The following is a 20,255-nucleotide window of genomic DNA, read 5'->3' on the forward strand; positions in this document are numbered from 1 at the left end:
CTGTTTTCGTTCTACAACTGCAGAATTGAGTCATTACAACAAAGACTGTATGGCCCACAAAGCTGAAAATACATATTGACTATCTGGCCCTTTACAGAAAAAGGTTGTCAATCTTCAGGTTAGAGGATCCCAAGAAGATCAGTGTGGCTGGAGCGGAGAGAGCAGTGGAGATGGGAGAAGTAATTGTGTGGGGAGGGCGAGCAGCTCACATCAGGCCTCATGACCATTGCTAGGACTTTGGGTCTGACTCTGTGTGAGGTCAGAAAGCACTAGAGAATTTTGAGCAGAGAGTTGACACCATCTGATTTAGATTTTAGCAGGACCAATTGCTGCTATGATGACTGCCAAGTACTTCTGTCTCACTTGTTCCTTAGGACAATCTGCAGAGGAATTATTTTTGGACACAAATTTGGACATATACTCCTCCTTCATCCAGGGTCATTGGCTTGGCAACAAAACTAGACCAGAAGTCCCACTGATGAGAACATTGACGCTCTTAGCTGCATAGCTCACCCAAGGAGATTTAGCTAGCAGTGGCCAAGTTCTCCTAACTATGACTTCTTCCTAGGGATGTGCTGTGGACACAACTTGATGAGACCTGATGTGTGTCTGAGGTTGCTTGACCACCATCTCACTTGCCATCTCTGAAGGTGGGCATGTTGGTGTTGGCACCTGCCATGCTCAAGGCACCCAGAATCCAATCTTTTTTTTTTTTTAAAGATTTTATTTTTTTCCTTTTTCTCCCCAAAGCCCCCCCGGTACATAGCTGTATATTCTTGGTTGTGGGTCCTTCTAGTTGTGGCATGTGGGACGCTGCCTCAGCGTGGTTTGATGAGCAGTGCCATGTCTGCGCCCAGGATTTGAACCAACGAAACACTGGGCCCCCTGCAGCAGAGCGCGCGAACTTAACCACTCGGCCACGGGGCCAGCCCCCCAGAATCCAATCTTATGGACTCCTGTGCTCTTCATAAAACAAACAGTTACTACAGTGCTGGACTTTCTCCCTTGAGGAGGTTACTGTGGATGCTGTTGGCTCGTTGTGGGGTGTGAGAGAAGAAAAGGACCATGTCCAGTCTCATGAGCCTTGTGACTATCTGATGGGGGCAGCGAAGCTGTCATCTCAAAAACAAAATCTCAGCTTCTTGGTTCAATGGGTAGAGGATGAGATGGCATTGGATTTGAAAGAATAGGAAAGTACTTTTTTCTTGCCTGGCTGCCTGAAAAAGTTTACTTGCCTCTGCTACTCAGGGGTTTGCATGGCCAACTTGGATTGTTTGACTCTATTTCAAAAGAGCTTCTGTGATAAACAGAGGCATATTTAATTTAGAGTCATCTATTTTCCTTCTTAGCCCTGCCTCTTGAATGCTGAGAAATCTGCCGCTGCTTAGTACATTTTCACTGCCCTGGATTCCTCTAAGAGCTTGTATTAGTTTCTTTTTGCTGCTGTAACAAATTACCACAAATTTGATGGCTTAAAACACCAATTTATTATCTTACCATTGTGGAGGTCAGAAGTCTACAATCAGTCTTAGTGGGCTAAAATCAAGGTGTTGGCAGGGCCGCTTTCCTTCTGGAGGCTCTAGGGGATAATGCTTTTCCTGCCTCTAGAGGCCGCCTACATTCCTTGGCTTGTGGCCCCTTCCTTCATCTTCAAAGACCTCTCAGACTTCTGCTTCTGTTGTCACATCTCCTTCTCTGACCTCGACCCTTCTGTCTCTCTCCTAGTAATACCCTTGTGATTACTTTGAGCCTGCCAAATAATCCAGGGTAGTTAATCTCCCTATCTCAAACTCTTTAACGCTCACCTGCAAAGTCCCTTTTGCTATGAAAGGTAACATTCACAAATTCCAGGGATTAGGATTTAGACATCTTTGGGGGCCATTATTCACCCTGTCATTTGACCTGTGCATCCCACTTCACTAAGTCACTCAAAGCCTGGGGCTGGCCCCGTGGCCGAGTGGTTAAGTTCACGTGCTCTGCTTTGGCGGCCCAGGATTTCGCTGGTTCAAGTCCTGGGCGCAGACATGGCACCGCTCATCAGGCCATGCTGAGGCGGCTTCCCACATGCCACAACTAGAAGGACACAACTAAAATATACAACTACGTACTGGGGGGATTTGGGGAGAAAAAATCAGGAAAAAAAAAACGACCAATTAATGTCTTCTTCAGAGAGGTACAGATGTCAATCCAGTGTGAGGAAAAGTTTATTCCTCACAGCTGCCCGTGCCACACTGCTGGGTCAGACGTTCTAGAAGGGATTCAAGTGTACAGTCCTCAGGTTCTGTGATCTTGTAACACCACCAATGGAGCTTCTAGGTGATGCTCATAGCTGTAATCCTTATAAATCCTTAAAAATCCTACCCAATACAGTTTCGTAGTGCCACATTCCAAGAAACAATTCAGCATACAAAAATTCCCACGAGTTTTTTTTTTTTTTTTAAGATTTTATTTTTCCTTTCTCTCCCAAAGCCCCAGGTACATAGTTGTGTATTTTTAGTTGTGGGTCCTTCTAGTTGTGGCATGTGGGATGCCACCTCAGCGTGGCGTGATGAGGGGTGCCATGTCCCCACCCAGGATCCAAACCAGCAAAACCCCGGGCTGCCGAAGCAGAGCGTGCCAACTTAACCACTTGGCCACAGGGCGGCCCCCACCCACACGAGTTCTTCATTAACATTCGTACGTGCTCCACAGCAGTATTTCATAATTACATCTTAAAATCCCTCTTTCCTATCCGGATCACCTAATTTCTCAGGTACTTCTGCTGTTCTTAATTCTCCAGAAAACTTCCTCAGCCCCAGTTGGTTCTCTTCCCCCTTTTCTCCTGTTTCTTTACCACCAAAGCCCTAATCTGTCTTGTCTTTTTTTGAGGGGGCTGCAGTTTGGGATGGAGGTCCTTATGGGTACCTAATGAATTTGTCCATTCTGGATGACAGGCCATCTTTCTTTGCTTGGACGGAGGTAAAGGATTCATCTTTCCCTCTCGCTCATGCCCCACATCTAATCTACTCATCTAATAGAAACGCAGTGCTTGAGGCTAGAGAGGTCACAGGAACCAAGGAGAGAGGGCCTCAAATGCTAGACTAAGAGCCTGGATTGAATTGAGGATAGTTGGAGAACCAACCAATTAGATTCTACCTTCTAACCTTCTCTAGAACCTGGTCTTTGTGCTTTTCCACACTATCACAGTCCAGCCTCGGGCCACCTTCAAGTCTCACAAGGACTTCTTCAATGGCCTCCTTTCAGGCCTCAGATTGTGCTCTTGCCCCTCTACATTATCGCCAAATGCAAATTCTCCTACAAGGCAAATCTGAGCATTCTCCTGCTTAAAAATTGTTTCCCCAGGTGTCCTCAACCCAAGCTCTTACCCCTAGCATTTGAGGCCCTCCCTAGTTGGCTCCCTCTAGCCTCGTCTGTTTTTCCAAACACCGTAACTACCGTGGAAATTGCCCACCATGCCCGCTCTGAACCTTTGCTCAGGCTGTGCGCTCTGCTTGGGATGCCTTTCCCTCGTCTTAGCTACTTGACACATACCCACATATCTTTCAATACTCAACTTAAGCTTCACCTCCTTTCTAGAGAACCTTCTGACGCCCTCCCTCCAAAAAGCTCTTCCTCCTTTATGCATCTTTGTTTTTCAAATAGACTTCCACCTGCAAACTCCTTTGCATCCATTCTATCTTCTTCCCACCTAGCTTGGCAGTGCTTATGGCTGGAGTTTCTGTCATCTATCACTGGCAGGCTGCACTGGGCTGGACTCACTGCAAACCCCAGTAAATGTTGAATAAAGGGATGAAAGTACTGTTGGGGCCCTCATGCTCTTTAAGGAGACCTGGTACATTGGAGTTGGATGAACATGGATTAGAGTACAAACACTCCAAGAACTGTTTGCTCATGGGCAAGTCATTTGAATTCTGAGCCTTGATTTCCTGTTCTGCCTACCTATCAGGATTCTTTGAAATAACATATATGAGGTGCCTGGCTTACTGTAGAGACTCAAATATTTATCACCCTCTTGGCTAAGAAGCAGAGGGGGAAAAGGTAAACGGGATGAGGAGCATGGATGTAAGGGGAGGGAGCTGAAACCTCTGAACCCCAGTGTGCTTGCATTTCTAAAGCTGTGCTAGCCACCTGCTCTGTCCTGGAGCAAAGTCGAGTTAGGTGGATGGGGTGGGGGTGACAAGTCGGGTACGGGTGACAGATCAAGTGCCTGCCAAGGCCAAGCCCTCCCCCAGGCTGCCAGAATGGACCAGCCCCAAGTGACATCACAATCCTGGGGGGGGTTGCCAAGGCACTGCTGGAGGTGGACCCTCTTATTTCTCCCCATGGAGCTCTAGGATGTGGATGTGAGAAAGGTGAGCAAGGAAGGTAGATGGCAACGAGAAACTGCTCTAGCCCCATGCCCATGGGCACGGCTCAGGGTGACCCTGGAGAGATGGGAACACTGCCAAGTCCTGATGTTGGCATTCTGGACACAGGTTCAGCCACTCAGCTGAAGATGAAGCCCAAGAAGGTGCGTAAGATCAAGGCACTCATCTTAGACCTGGGTTCCCAGTACTGTAAGTGTGGCTATGCAGGAGAGCCAAGGCCCACCTACTTCATCTCCTCCACTGTGGGCAAGGGCTACTCTGAGGCCGCTGATGCTGGCGACAACCGCAAGGAGACCTATGTGGGCCACGAGCTGCTCAACATGGAGGCGCCTCTGAAGCTGGTTAACCCGCTAAAATATGGTGTCGTGGTGGACTGGGACTGTGTCCAGAACATCTTGGAGTACGTATTCCACACAGCCATGAAGATCCTCCCTGAAGATCATGCTGTGCTGCTCTCCGACGCCCCGCTCAGCCCCATCAGCAATCGGGAGAAATACGCCGAGCTCATGTTTGAAACCTTTGGCATCCCTGCCATGCACGTGACGTCCCAGTCGCTGCTGTCCATCTATTCCTATGGCAAGACCTCAGGGCTGGTGGTGGAGAGTGGGCATGGTGTCTCGCATGTGGTGCCTATCTCAGAGGGCAACGTGCTGCCGGGCCTGACGAGCCGCACCGACTATGCCGGGAGCGACCTTACCAACTACCTGCTGCAGCTGCTCAACGGGGCCGGCCACCAGTTCACGGACGACCACCTGCACATCATCGAGCACATCAAGAAGGAGTGCTGCTACTCGGCACTCGTGCCCGAGGAGGAGCTCCGCCTGGGTCTGGAGGAGCTGCATGTGGTCTACGAGCTCCCTGATGGCAAGCTCATCACCATCGGTCACGAGCGCTTCCAGTGTGCCGAGATGCTCTTCAAACCCACCTTGGTGGGCAGCAGTGATCCGGGCCTTCATGCGGTCACGGCTGCCTGCCTGGGCCGCTGCCAGGAGGCGGGCTTCAAGGAGGAGATGGCGGCCAACGTGCTGCTGTGTGGTGGTTGTACCATGCTGGAGGGCTTCCCCCAGCGCTTCCAGAGGGAGCTGAGCCTCCTCTGTCCTGGGGACAGCCTTTCAGTGGCTGCTGCTCCCGAGAGGAAGACCTCCGTGTGGACCGGCGGCTCCATCCTGGCCTCCCTGCAGGCCTTCCAGCAGCTCTGGGTCAGCAAGGAAGAGTTTCGGGAGCGGGGCAGCGCAGCCATCTACAGCAAGTGCTGAGCGGCGGTGCCCCGATAGGCAGGCAAGGCCTTGTGGGCAGGCGGCCCCGTGCCATTCTATACACATTTACAGAATTTCATATAAAACTTTAACATGCAGTGGCTCTTGTCTAGTCTGAATTTCTTGCTCTAGTGTGATAGCAGAAGGTGGTGGGGAGTTGGGCCTAGAAGTATCAGCACCTTTTGCTCTGCTGGCTCAGGAGCAGCAGGTGGGGGTGGGGTTGGGGGTGCTCACTGACTCCCCCATCCCCGTCAGGAGGGTGACATCATCTCAGAGCCCAGAGTGAGGCTTCCTGTTCCATTAGCTCCTCGGGTTCAAAACCTAATTCACCAGACACACTGCTTGTTCACGCAAGGACCAAGGGGAAAAAAAAAGGCTCAGACTAAGGGAACAGCTTGGGTCACATAGTTGAGTGGTGGGTGGGAGACTTACAACCAGGTGTCTGACTTCAGTCTCCTCTTTCTGCCCCTGAAGGTTGCCTGCCCACAACTTTGTCATTGCTTGATTGCCACAGGCTTCCCACTAACCTCCCCTTATTGCCTGCCCCTTTCAAAGGGGCAGCCCCTGTGTGGTGAGTCCACCCATTAGAGGCTCTTCCTCTTTGGACCTCAGCCAAAATTGCAGCTCTATTTGCAGTCATAACGCAGAACCACTGAATCCAGAGGATGTTGGAGGAAGGCCCTTTAGAAATCATGTTGTTCTCTCCCTTCTGCAGAGTTGGGGAAACTGAGGACCAGAGAGGGAGGGGGCCGCGTCGGTGGTTGAGCCCAGGTCTCCTGACTGAGGTCATGATTATTTCCAGAAGGGCAGACAGGTATGCTTTGGTTTGGGCTGCTATAACAAAATACCACAGACCGGGGGGCTTATAAACAACAGCAGTTTCTGGAGGCTGGAAGTACAAGATCGGTGCCAACATGGTGGAGGCCCTCTTCTGGGTTGCAGACTGCTGACATCTCACTGTGTCCTTACATGGCAGAAAGGATAAGGGATACCTCTGGGGCCTCTTTTATAAAGTTACTAATCCCTTTCCTGAGGACTCTGCTCTCATGACCTAATCACCTCCCAAGGCCCCAGCTAATACCATTACCTTGGGTGTTAAGTTTTCAACATATGAATTTGGGGGGCTGGGAGGAACAAATATTCTACAACAATGATTCTTCATGGTTAGTAACTGTTAAGCACTTACTTGGGTGAGGCCCAGAGCTGGAGACAGAAATGACCAGAATGTGGCTCTTCCCTCGAGATCACGCACAGCTAGTGGGAGATTCAGTGGTCAGCCACATTGGTAAGGAGATGAGGCCTGAGCTCAGTGTTCTTGGGGGTGGAAAGGAAAGTGGAGGAGGTGTATTGGAAAGCTGTAAATGGAGAAGTGCTAGGCTTGGTGGCCACTTAGTGACTTTGGGGCTGAGGGAGAAGCTGTTGAGTCTTGTGAGATTTCAGTTGGCGAATGACTGTGCCTAGAAGTCGGTGGTTCCTGCCTTTCCCACTCCACCTCCTGGTGGAGCCCATGGTGTTTGTGGGATCAGACATTGTGAGCTGTATAATCTGATGGGCTATCAAATGTCCCTGAGCCACCTCACCTTAGACAGAGTCCTGATTTGGGGCATTCTGTGAGGCTGACTCTGTCCTGGGTCCTGTGCTGGGGGCTGCAGCCTTGGGAAAGAACCAGACATGGTCCTTATTGCCTAAGGCCTTGCTGTCTAGTCCTTCCCATTGCCCAGAATTTGGCTCCTCACTGGGAGTTTGGATCCCCCTGGGGCTGGCAGGGCCCTGCTGCTACACAGGAGCTTGGGCTCTTTCCTGTAGAGATGTGTTTCAGACTGGAGGCCTTATAAGTTGCTGGTGCCAGGAGACACATTTTGTCTGGGCAGTACAGTGTATAAATTTTTTTTCTTGAATGCAATTTCTTTCAGTGGGGCCTACATTCTTCATGTTGCCAAAGTTTCTACCACCCTGGTGTCTTCATACATACTTCCTGCTTCAACATAACTTTCGCTTAATTAGCCAACATTTGTTTCTATTGCTTGCAACCCAAGATCATTTGATTAATACTATTCCTAAAACCTTTTGAGATACAGAGAGAAATAGAGGCTTATAGAGGGGAAAGTGACGTGCCCCAAATCACACAGGCAGTAAGCTGTCTGCACATGCACTGTCTTCCACGCGCTGGTCTTGAAGATCTCCAAAAACCATGTCTGTGTCTGCCCCACTCCGCCATCCCCTCTTCCTCACTCCCCACATCCTCAGCAACTTCTGTCTCCACAGTCACAGCTTCAGTGCCCTCATTGCTTGGTCATCTCTGAAAGCATCCCTGTGTGGCAGAGGCTGTAAAAACACGAATCACTTAATCCTTGACATGAACTTATTTGAGCCAACTACAGGCACAAGAGGAGATTTTAGATTGGCAGAAAAACATGGGTCGGCAGATTTTAGTTTAGGATGACTGCCTCCCTGCGCGTGTTCATCTCTCTCTCTCCCCCCTAAGACTGCATTACAGTGATGTTAGAGGAATATAGACATAAAATTCCACTGCAATTGAGGAGGATGGTAGGGGGATTGCAGGAGGCTGGAGATTTCTGACTGTCTGGAAGAAGGAAAGTGGGTGCAGGGCGGGAAGGCTGCAGGCTACAGTGTGCAGGGTGCTCCCAGCGGGGGAGGGAGACTTCTTATCCTGCAAAATGAGAAGAGGTTTGGGACTCAGAAATGCCAAGTAGGGATGGATAGAGGAGTGAAGTCTGTGAGACAAAATGGGATAGGGGAGAGAGTGGTAACTGATGGTCTCTGTCTGAGCACAGCCCCCCCTCTCCCCACAGGTAGACACTGGCCAGCCTCTGTCTATTTCTCAGGCAAAAAATTGAAGAATTATCTCAGTGAAGGCGGTGCTAGTACAGGGAAGAGGAGAGGAGTGTCCGCAGAGCAGGTCGTGAATCCTGCCTGCATCTCCTTGTCCCTCCCCAGACCATGAGTCACACTCAGGTCTAGCTAATATTCCCCAGGCGGAACCTATAGTTGATGCCACCATTTCCTCCTCATCCCTTCCCCAAAACTCTCAGTTTCTGCATGGGCATCACATGTAGCTCAGGGCTGACTCCCCCATCCAACGCCGACGGTGCAGCATGTGACCTAGGATAAGCCAATCAGAGCAGTCCATCTCTCTGGCCACAGTGATTGGCTGGGGATGGGCATAGGACCTCAGTCCGCCCATGTGGAGTGAGTTACAGGCCTTTTGCTTGAAAAGTTGACGTGGGATTTGGGTGTGTGGCCTGTAAGTGCTGTGGCAACATTTGTTACCAGGAAGAAAGCCAGCTTGCAGCTGACCCACCAAGGACTGGGGAACTCAAATAGCTGATGCCCTGATGACAAAGTGACTTCCGATGAAACCACACCTAGAGCGCCCTCTACCGTCTGACCTTTTGTCTCCGTGAGCCGAGGCATTCGTCCTCATCACTCACCAGGTAGAGTGTGTGTCTGCCCCTTGCCACTGAGAACATTCTAACTGCTTCTGTTTTCTTCTCAATAGTCGTGTTCCTCAGGAGCACGTTTGCATGGAGGCGGGGCCTCTTGTTATTGAAATATTGAGACCAACACTTCATTTATTTCCCAACAAAAAAGCTATTGTACGTGAAGAATTTTTATCAAGGTATTAGAGAATATCAAATAACACACTAATGCTGAAGTGCAGAAACCTACGAGTGTCTACTGGCCACTGTCCTGTATTCTCTTGTTTAGCTATTTGTCCCCAGGCTGGACTCGGAGCTCCTCAAGGGCAGGAACTTTAACTTCCTTGTCTTGGTTTTCTCCGTGCCCAGTGCAGAGCATAGCCAACTGAGATGACTTACTCCCCGTCTGTGAGGTAGAAGTTACCATTATTTTCTCCCATTGTACAGATGAGGACACTGAGGCTTGGAGAGGTTAAGAATCTTGTCCAAGTTCACCTGCCTGGTAAATCAGTCTTGTGCTAAACCGATGTTTTGTGATTCCAAAATGCCTTTTTGCCCTTGTCTCCTACCTTTCTGCAAATTATCAATCTCTTTTCCAAGAAAAAGACATATAAAAATTTGCTTTCAAGTAATGAACAACAAATATGATGTAATTTCATAATCATCCTGAGGTATAAAAGTTAAGAATGCCAGTCTTACAGAGAAAGAAATACTGCATGGTTTTACTCATATGTGGAAGATAACAAATACATGGATAAAGAGAACAGATTAGTGGTTACCAGAGGGGAAGGGGGTTAGGGGAGTGGACGAAAGGGATAAAGGGGCACCTATGTATGGTGATGGATAAAAACTGGACTGCTGGGGGTGAGCACGATGAAGTGTATTCAGGAATTGATAAACAGTAATGTACACCCGAAATTACACAATGTTATAAACCATTATAATCCCAATCAAGTTACTTGGAGAAAAAAAAAAAAGAATGCCAGTCTTAGCAAAAGAATTAGCTTGCCTAAGAGTGCCAGAAACACAAATAAACCAGTATTAGAGTGACATCATGTGGCCAAGTCCTACTCTTTAGGCATGGCAAGAGGGCCTGTCTGGGCAGCCTGATCTCTCCCCACCAACTATTACCAAGTTTGCTCTGAGAGTTATCTGCATAAGGTGGGTTTAAGCAATTAACTTTATTACAATACAAACCACTAATAGTGTTCTATTTGATGTAAGGTGTTTTTCGTTATTTGATCCTACATTTTCTTGTGGTGGTTCTTAACCAGCGGGAGGAGGGAGTGTGGGGTACTGGTTATGCTAGAGCTAGCTCTTAATGCTGGTGAGAGCCCATAGTTAACTATTCAGGAATTTTGCAAGCCACTTGTTAAACTGTGTTGATAGCTTGAAATTGGCTGTGGTGGGAGTAGTTACCCCCACAGAAACCAGAAAGTGTTACAAATCAGGGTTTGTTTTTTTTTTTACTCCACCACCCCCCACCCAGAGCTTGCTGAAAGAGAGGAGCAGGGGAGCGGGAGAGAAAAGGTGGGCAGAAGAATCACCTAAGGAGCTCGTTCCAAAAGACCCAAACCAAACCAGTGTGGACCTTCCCCCAGACTCCGAATCAGCAGATCTGGGGCAGCACCTGGGAACCTGCAATTGAAAAGTTGCCCCGGTGATTCTAACAGACACTGCTAGTAAAGAAGCTGCTCAGGAGTGCATGGCACATACTAAGCACAACGTGAGGGTTTAGAATTAAAGCAGAAGCTGTGGCATAGTGTGGGCCAAGCCAAAGGTGCCTGGTGACTAAGATGCTGCCCCTCAGGTCAGAACGTCTTTCCCCACCTATCCAAGCTCCTCTCATCCTTCCAGACGCAGCCCAAATGCCCTCTCCTCTGGAAGGCATCCCCTGATATGCCCCCGCAGGGCACTCCCTCCCTGTGCCCCTTCACCCTGCTGTGGCCTTGCACGGCTGCCTTGGCTTTTATCGTCTGCGCAACTTGGCGGAAAGGGCAGAGACTGCCGATTCAATCAGGAAGTCTAGGGTGGCGTGGAAGTTTCCACGTGATCTCAAAGACCCTCAGTGATTCTGATGTGCAGCCCAGCTGAGAACCGCTGCTCTAGGGAAGCTCAGGGCCCACCTAGTCTTTCATTTTCACAGCCAGAGATGCCAAACAGCCTATCGTGCAGCACTCAGTCTAGAAGAATGTTCTTTTCCTGAGATGGAGCCCCTAGCGTCTGTGAATTTTCTGAGCCTTTTGCCTTCCAGAGGCCACTGCATAGCTTCTGAAAGGAGTTCCACCCCTCCTGGCTTCTATATTTGCATAAATACAGGTAAAATATCAATTAGGAACCAAATGAGTCATAGAAGAAGCAATAGAACTATGCTTAATGAGTTCTGGGAAAGTCAGGCCAGAAAGCCATGCCTTAAGGATGACCCTTGAGCAGTTGAGCGAGTCTGAGAGCCACTTCCATGGTTTCGGGCACAAAGGGTCTAGCAGAGAAAACCATGAGAACCGGAACTGGTTCCCCAAGATCTTGCGTGACGGTATCCCCTGAGCCACAACCTTGGAAGTACCCCTCTCTCTTTTTTAGGGCCAAATAAATGCACATGGGGTTGAGTTCTGCCACAACCGCTTGAGTTTTCCCCTCGCTAAAACAAGGGCAGCTTGTACATTTCCACAGCTCTAAGCACTTTCTTTCTTCTTCTCGCTTGAGAGGACCAGGCCTCTTCTCTGTGCCTCACCCTGGTGTGCATGCTACATTCATACAGATGTGCATACATGTACACACACCACAGAGCATACAGTCTGGTTAGAGGGATTTATTTTTGGGGGAAGAGGGGCATTAAAACAATGGAGGGCAAAGTCCTTGTCTTGACCTTGTGGTTCTCAAACTTTGTTGCATATTAGAATCACCTGGGAAGCTTTTAAAAATGCTAATGCTGAGAACTGGTTCCACAAGATGGAATAGTCTTATTCTCTCAGGTCCTCCCTCTTACAACTAAAATCCCCTGGATGTTGACAAAGAGTCCCTTGAAAAACACCAACATAGGTTTTAACAGCTTAAGGCCCCATCCCTAGGATGACCCTATCCCCCTTAAAATGCCTGCCTGAGAAAACTCAAAGATGCCAAAAGAATTTACTGTGTATTCCAGCCAACACCTAAAGGAAGACAGGGTACCTGTCTCCCAGCCCCTGTGGCAGGGTAGGAGCCTAACTTCAATAAGCAGCAGAGAGCAAACCCATATGGGTTTCACATGGACCAACCCCTGCTTCCTGCTTTTTGTAATTTTTCACTTCCCTGACTCTACTGAGCCCCTGCTCACCCTCTCCCTATGCTCTCAATCTCCCTTTAAAATGCCCATTCACCTTTATATAAATTGAAGTGGAACTCTTTTCTCTCCTGTAGTAGTATTTTACTGATTAAAATCTCTTTACCACTTAAACTAGCGTCCAGCTTTATCTTTGACAACATAACACAACAAATAAGCATAAGAAGACTCCAAAAAGTGAAAGAACAGGTACTCATAGGTAAGTTGTTATTATCTTTAGGAATTAATTATATTAATGTATTTTCTTATTTTTGTAAGGCCCCCCAAATGCCAGAGCATCAGGAATACAAAAAATAGGAAAATATAATTAATATAATTGGCCTTGTGATGAGTGGATACCAACTAGACAAACATAGAGTTTAAGAAAATAGAGTTAGAATAGGTTTCAATGGGGATGAATGAAGACTTGATCTCCTACCCCAACCCTCCTGCTCCATGGAAATGGGTGCCATACTCAGATTCCCCCAATGGGCTAGTGCCCGTGGGTCCAGCGTTGAGCTGTACCTCCATTCCCACCTAGCAGCGATGAGATGGAAAAAGGTAACTAGTTGGCACTTACCTCCCTCTTGGTCATCTTCTAGTGTTAGTGAGGCCCAGTGGGAGGTCATCTTACACCCCCACTTGGAGGCAAGTAATTTGTGAATATCGACAAACTATTTCTGAACTTTGTATAGAAAGGTAAAAGACCCAGAAGAGCCAACACAACATTGGGGAAGAAGAAGAAAGTTGGAAGACTGACACCATCTGACTTACCGTAAAGTTACAATAGTGAAGACAGTGTGGTATTGGCGAAAGAATAGACAACTAGATCAATGGAACAGTATAGAGAGCTCCAAGATAGACCCACACAAATATGGTCAGCTGATTGTTGACAAAGGAGTAAAGGCAATGCAATAGACAAAGGATAATATTCTTAATAAATGGAGCTAGAACAATTGGAAATCCTTTTGCAAAAAAATGAACCTAGACGCAGACTTTACCTTTCACAAAAATTAACTCAAAATGAATCGCAGGCCTAAATGTAGAATGGAAACCAAAAACATCTAGAATAACATAGGAGAAAATCTAGGTGACCTTGGGTTTGGTGGTGAAATTTCAGATACAACATCAAAAGCACAATCTGTGAAAGAAAAAATTGAATTGATAAGTTAGACTGTATTAAAATGAAAAACTTCTGCTCTGTGAAAGATACTGTTATGAGAATGAAAAGACAGGCCACAGGATGGAGAAAATATTTGCGAAACACATATCTGATAAAGGATTTGTCTCCAAAGAACACTTAAAAGTCAACGATAGGGGCCAGCCCAGTGGCGCAGCAGTTAAGTTTGCACGCTCCACTGTGGCGGCTGGTTTGGATCCTGGGTGTGGACATGGCACCGCTTATCAAGCCATGCTGTGGCAGGCATCCCAAATATAAAATAGAGGAAGATGGGCACAGATGTTAGCTCAAGGCTAATCCCCCCCTCCAAAAAAATGTCAATAATAAGAAGACAACCTAATTTAAAAATGGGCAAAAGATCTGAAGACACACTTCACCAAACAAGATATATGGATGGCAAATAAGCATATGAAAAGATGCTCATCCTGTATAAAAGATGCAAGATGGTACATGCACTTTGAAAGGCAATTTGGCAGTGGATTTTTTTTTTTTTTTTTTACTAAGCTAAATCTATTCTTACCTATGATCCAACAATCACATTCTTAGGTAGTTACCTAATTGAATTGAAAACTTATGTTCACCTAAAAACCTACACGTGAATGTTTATAGCAGCTCTATTCATAATTGCCAAAAACTGGAAGCAACTGAGATGTCCTTAAATAGGTTGATAGATAAATGCTGGTACATCTATACAATAGAACATTATTCAGGAATGAAAACTATAATTTAGTTAATAGTAATGTCAGTAATGGTTCATTAATTGTAACAAATGTGCCACACTAATGCAAGGTGTCAATAATAGGGAAAATATGTATGGGTGGGAGGATGGTATATGGAAACTTCCTGTATTATCTGCCCAATTTTTCTGTAAATCTGGAACTATTTAAAAAACAAAATCTATTTAAAAATAAACAGAAACCAATCTGTAGACTGGGAGAAAATTTGCAAACCACGTATGCAGCAAAGGATTAGTATCTAGAATATATAAAGAATTCTCAAACTGAACACTTAAAAGCAAACAATTCAATTTAAAAAATGAACATAAGACATGAGGGGCCGGCCCCATGCCTGAGTGGTTAAGTTCACATGCTCCACTTTGGCGGCCCAGGGTTTTGATGGTTCGGATCCTGGGCGGGGACATGGCACCGCTCATCAAGCCATGCTGAGGCGGTGTCCCACATAGCACAACCAGAGGCACTCTCAACTTGAATATACAACTATGTACTAGGGGGCTTTGGGGAGAAGAAGGGGGAAAAAAAAGAAGATTGGCAGCAGATGTTAGCTCAGGTGCCAATCCTTAAAAAAAAAGACATGAAAAGACATTTCACTAAAAACGATATACAGTTGGCAGATAAGCACGTGAAAAAATATTCAACATTACTAACCGTTAGGGAAATAAATGTAAATTAAGATCATGCATCTCTAGTCCTCCGATCTACCAACCGAGCCATCAAAGGATTTTTAGTAAATGCAAATTAAAACCTCAGCAAGAACTGTTACATGTCTATCAGAATGGCTTTTAAGAAAAAGTAGTGATGACACCAAAGCTGGTGAGGATGAGAAACTATCTCACTAAGAGAACAGTTTGGCTTTTCTTATAAAACTAAATGTGTAACTACCGTACCAGCCAGCAATCGCACTCAGGCATTTCTCCCAGAGAAATGAAAACTTATCTTCACACAAAAACCTGTACACAAATGTTCATAACAGCTTTATTCACAATAACCAGAAACTGGAGACAACTCAGATGTCCTTCAGCGGTTAAATAAACTGGAATATCCAGACCATGGAATATGACTCAACAATAAAAAGGAATGAACTACTGAAAGACACAACAACTTGCGTAAATCTCCAGGGGATTATACTGAGTGCATATACTGCATGATTCCCAAAAGGGCACATGCTGCATGATTCCGTTTATATAACATTCTTGAAATGGCAAAATTGTAGAAATGGAGAACCGATTAGTGGTTACCACGGGTTAGGGATGGGTGTGTAGGGGGAGCTGGGTGTGGCTGTAAAAGGAAAATTCAAGAGATCCTTGTGGTGAAACTGTTCTGTATCTTGACTGTATGAATTCAATATCATGGTTATGATATTATACTATAGTTTTGCAAGGCGTTACTATTGGGGGAACTGGGTAAAAGGTACACAGGATATCTGTAATGTCTTAGAACTGCGTGTGAATCTACAATTATCTCACAATGAAGAGTTTAGTAGAAAATGAAGAGAGAGACTGAGAAAAAATATATCCTACTATCCAGGCTGCCCTTTAGACCAGTTAAATCAGAATCTCTGGGAGTGGAGATTAGGTCTCTGATATTTTTATTAGAGTATGAGTATTTATTTTTAAGTTTTCCATGTCGTCCCAGTGTGCAGCAAAATTTGAGAACCAATACTTCAGCCAAGTGCGGAGCGTGGGGTTTCAGCGTGAGGGCAGTAGAGAGCTTAGGGGTTACACGGATCAGCTCAGACCAGCTGTGTGGTCTTGGGAACGCCAGTTAACCTAAGGCTCTTCATTTGTAAAATGGCGACTACCTGTCTTTACTTCCCAGTGCTGTTCTGAAGATCAAAGAGAAAAAAGGTAGGTATTTCATTAATTGTGAAGTGCAGTATAAATATTCTGATCAATGTACAATGTATATTGTATGTATGTACAAATGTATGTGTTTTTAAATATGCACAGAATACCTACTGCATACAGAAATCTTCATATTTATCTCATTTAATCTCATCAACAACCAGGCATTGTAGGAATTGTGATTCTTATTTTACAGAGAGGAGGAGCATGAGTCTCATAGAAATAAATAATAACACTCCTGGTGTCAGGAGTGTAAATAGATTCTCCACAGGCTGTGTGTTTGCTCAACAGAAGCGGTTGTCAAGGTCATTTAGGTTAAAAAGTAAGCCCCTACTTTCGCTTCTATGAGACAGAAGCAAACAAAATTCCTGTAAGGGCAATTTTGGTTGAATTTTCAGGGTAATAGTCTGAATTCTTCACTTCATCTGCCAATACAGATGAAGCTAAGTGTTAAGAGAGAAAAGCGAAAGTTGAGAATAAGAAAGAACCTGGTTCCTAAATGATTTACAGCCAGCGTGAAGCCAGAAGACGAGGCCACCTGGGTTAGGAACAAGCTAGGACTTGTGGCATCCCATTATCGAATTTTAAATCCCTCTTAATGCCTCTGTCTGATTACAAAGGTGGTTAGAAACACATTAAGTACAGAAAAGCAGTTCTGGCATCAGACTTCCACAAAATGAGAAGAATGCCAATGGAAAGGAGAAGGAAGCTATCACCTTTTTATGTGCTTCTGTTATAAATTAAATTAATTAAACTACTGGAACATTTGTAAAAATAAAGCCTAAGAGGGATTAGTTCAAAATATATCAGAGAACTGAGACAATTATATGTTAAAAAGTTATCTAGATCACTGGTATGCTCTAGGATTAAGACAATTACTTGATTGACCAGCTGTGTGTGTAAACAGACCAAATAATTCAAGGTCTTCTACCTCCCAGATGGATTTGGAACAAGGGATCAACCTCAATGTTGGCCATCTGGCAAAGTTTTTCTAATAATCTTCCAAGAATTTGGAGCTTTGCACGAATTGGCCACCATCTTTCCACCTCTGAAGGACGTTTTTCCATCTACTTTAATCTTTGATTGTGTGTGCTGGTTCCTAAGTAAATTAAAACCTTAAATTTCTGGTTCAATGAATTTTGAAGGCAACTCACCAGATGAATATTGAGATTGGGGAAGGGGAAGATAAAGACATCAGTAGAATATTTTTTGCTGCCTGTTCCCTTTTTTCCTTTTGAAACCAAGAAGGAACCTTCCTACTAACCCAGGTCTTGGGGGAAATGGCTGGATTCAGTCCTACTTGAAGATGTCTAAGCCATAAAGAAGTTGGACATGGTATTTCACCATTCTTGGTCTTCTTTTCCTAAACTGGTGAAATGGTAATAAGAAAAATGATATGGAAAACCATTTGGCAATCTTGGGTGAGCTTCCTGGCATCGGCCAGGGTTGCTGTGGATTGGGCTTTCTGCAGGGGCACCTATCAGGGCAGTGTCTGGGCAGCATCTGCTCCTGTCTCTTCCTGGCTATCAGGGAACACCTGGCCTTTCTCACCTTCTCAAGTCCTTCTCCGTCTTTGTTTGAACTTCCATGACACCTGGGTTCTTAGATTACCAAATGCCATGTTATTCCTTAGCAAGCAATTAGCAGCTTTCAATATTTAAAACTATTGAAAAATCAAGTTAGATACAGGTTGTGTATTTGCGATCACTAATTTAGAAATGCTAATGTTGGTAATAGTAGTCATCTTTTGCAACTGTGCAGTCTTTCGGTTACAAAGCACTGTTGCACCTCCCTCATGGCATTCGGTCCTCACAGGTAGCCTAGAAGGAAGAGTCGGGAGTGGGTGTCGAGCAGTATTCTCATTTTACAGAGGAGAAAGTGAGGCTCAGAGAGATGTTGAGTTTAGTTATTGTGCACAGTGCACTGTGTCTGGTGCATTGCGGGGACGTAAGGGACATATTCCTCCTGGGAGGGATGGTAAAAGCTCACATGGCAGACAGTCACCCTTCACTGTGGACCTGACTTCAATTCAGTACAGTGAACTGGATTAACTGCACTGGTGGCGGGGGGGGGGCGGGGGGAAGGGGGGATGGCGGGAGTGGCATGGCAGGGGAGGGGGACATGAAGATGAATATGCTCTGCTGTCAAGTGGCTTATAGTTTTGTGGGGTACGGTTGTCAGATTTAGCAAATAATGATAAGGATGCCCAGTTAAATTGAAATTTCAATAAACAGGGAGTGATTTTTCAGTATAAATGTGTCTCACACAATTCTATCTGACAATATTTTACATGGAGGAAGAGAGACTAAAAGTCTGAAACTATTGTGACAATGGTGGGGACTCTGGGAAGATTTTCTGGAGGAAGTAACAGCTGAGTTTAGTCTTGAAGGTAGAAGAGGCCATAGAAAATCTAGTCAAAGGAGGCACAGTAGAGTCTTGTGAGCTTAGGGAATGGAGTATTTATCATTTTGGTCTCAGTTTCCTCATCTGTAAAATGGGAATAATAATAGCATGTCCCCTGTAGGGTTGTTGTGAGGGTAAAGTGATTTTACGTGTGTAAGCACTTAGGACAGTGCCTGGTACAGAGTAAGTGCTATATATCTGCTCCAGTGAGAGGTGATGACGAAATTCACTAGGGCAGTGGAAAAGGTGAGGAAGAGGAAGGGACTTTCCAGAGTTACTGGACTCAACTAATGGGAGAAGCAGAGCAGTGAGGCAGAAGGTGGAGTAAAAGAGAAGTGACGTACATCCCTAACAGGGGTGAGTGGGAAAAGCTGGAGCCTGGGATGAGGTGAAGAGGAGTAGGTTTGGGGAAAAGTGACCAATTCCTTCTGCATCTGAGTTGGGGGTGCCACTCCAGGTGGAGAGATGTGGCTGGAATTCAAGTGCAGTCTCACAAGAAAAGAGCAGGGCCGGGGTAGAGCCCAGGAGGCTTTAGATCAGAGGTACAAAAAGCCAAGGGCAAGGATGAAATCACCAAAGGACTGAAAGAGAGGTGAAAAAGAACGCTAAGGTCACACCGCACCAATGTTCTACTAGCAACTCACAGATATTCTTAATATTTAATGTAATTTACACTCCGTAAAGCAATTCCATAAAAACCAAGGCGACCATCCCATTTACATTTCCTTCTTTAGTCATCCTGGAAAGGGTTTTGTGGAAATCTATGGTTTCGGTCATTTTTACCCCTAGAAACAAGGATTTATACCTCAGGACGTCTCGTGCCTTGGCTGTGTCCTAGAGTCTTAGCTTAAGGAGCAAAGATTGCTCCAACCATTGCACACCTTTTTCATTTCTCTCAGTGCCTGCTGTCTACCTCAGTCTCTCTGTAGATTTGGGCTTGGGGGACCAGTCATCAACTCTATATTCAAATCCCTTTGACTCTGAGACTGGCCCAGAGTGCCAGCCCAGGCTCCTGGTCCCCAGGAGGTGCAGAAGGGTGAGTCATTTTGGAGAGAGACCTTGGATTTTCCTAAATCTGGTAATGGACACAGGAGAAACAAATGAGCAGGAAAGAGCTGTCTTTTCCCTTTAGTTACTGTTAAAGTGTTCCAGACGAGAAACAGATAGGAAGAGGTCATGGACAACTGGGGAATTAGAACAGGGAGTCTAGAAATGATCTGATTAAATTTTTTTTTTTATTGCTGAGGAAGATTCACCCTGAGCTAACATCTGTTGCCAATCTTCCTCTTTTTTTGCTTGAGGAAGATTAGCTCTGAGCTAACATCTGTACCAGTCTTCCTCAACTTTATGTGTGGGTCACCACCACAGCATGGCTGATAAGTGATATAGGTCCACACCTGGGATCTGAACCTGTGAACCTGGGCCACTGAAGTGCAGCACGCTGAACTCCACCACTACATCACAGGGCTGGCCCGTGGTCAGACTTTTTTAGATGAGAAAACAGAGGCCCAGGGTTGGGAATTGACTTGTCCAAGGACATGTAGCTGGTGAAAGGAGGAGCTGAGATCATGAAATTTCCCAGGGTCTGGTCCCGCACTCTCTCCATACCATTGGAGCTTCTAGTTCAGCTACGTGCAGCTCGGCACATCTGAAGCCTTTGTACTGTATGCTTTTTAATCCTTTAAGAATCCCTTAAAGAGGAACAGATGTGTCTCCAGGTGCCAGTGACC

The 20,255-nt window shown here is 45.9% G+C and overlaps 1 protein-coding gene across 1 annotated transcript; it reads left to right on the forward strand.

Annotated features, from left to right (window-relative positions):
• Window positions 1-2,644: 2,644 nt before the first annotated feature.
• Window positions 2,645-5,746, forward strand: ACTL7B (actin like 7B). The gene has a single exon (XM_014834500.3). It carries the CDS (start codon window positions 4,370-4,372, stop codon window positions 5,621-5,623), a length of 1,254 nt encoding a protein of 417 aa, XP_014689986.1. The 5' UTR covers window positions 2,645-4,369; the 3' UTR covers window positions 5,624-5,746.
• The last annotated feature ends 14,509 nt before the right edge of the window (window positions 5,747-20,255 follow it).

The sequence above is a fragment of the Equus asinus genome, chromosome 10 (assembly GCF_041296235.1).
Source record: "Equus asinus isolate D_3611 breed Donkey chromosome 10, EquAss-T2T_v2, whole genome shotgun sequence".
Classification (NCBI taxonomy): Eukaryota; Metazoa; Chordata; class Mammalia; order Perissodactyla; family Equidae; genus Equus; species Equus asinus.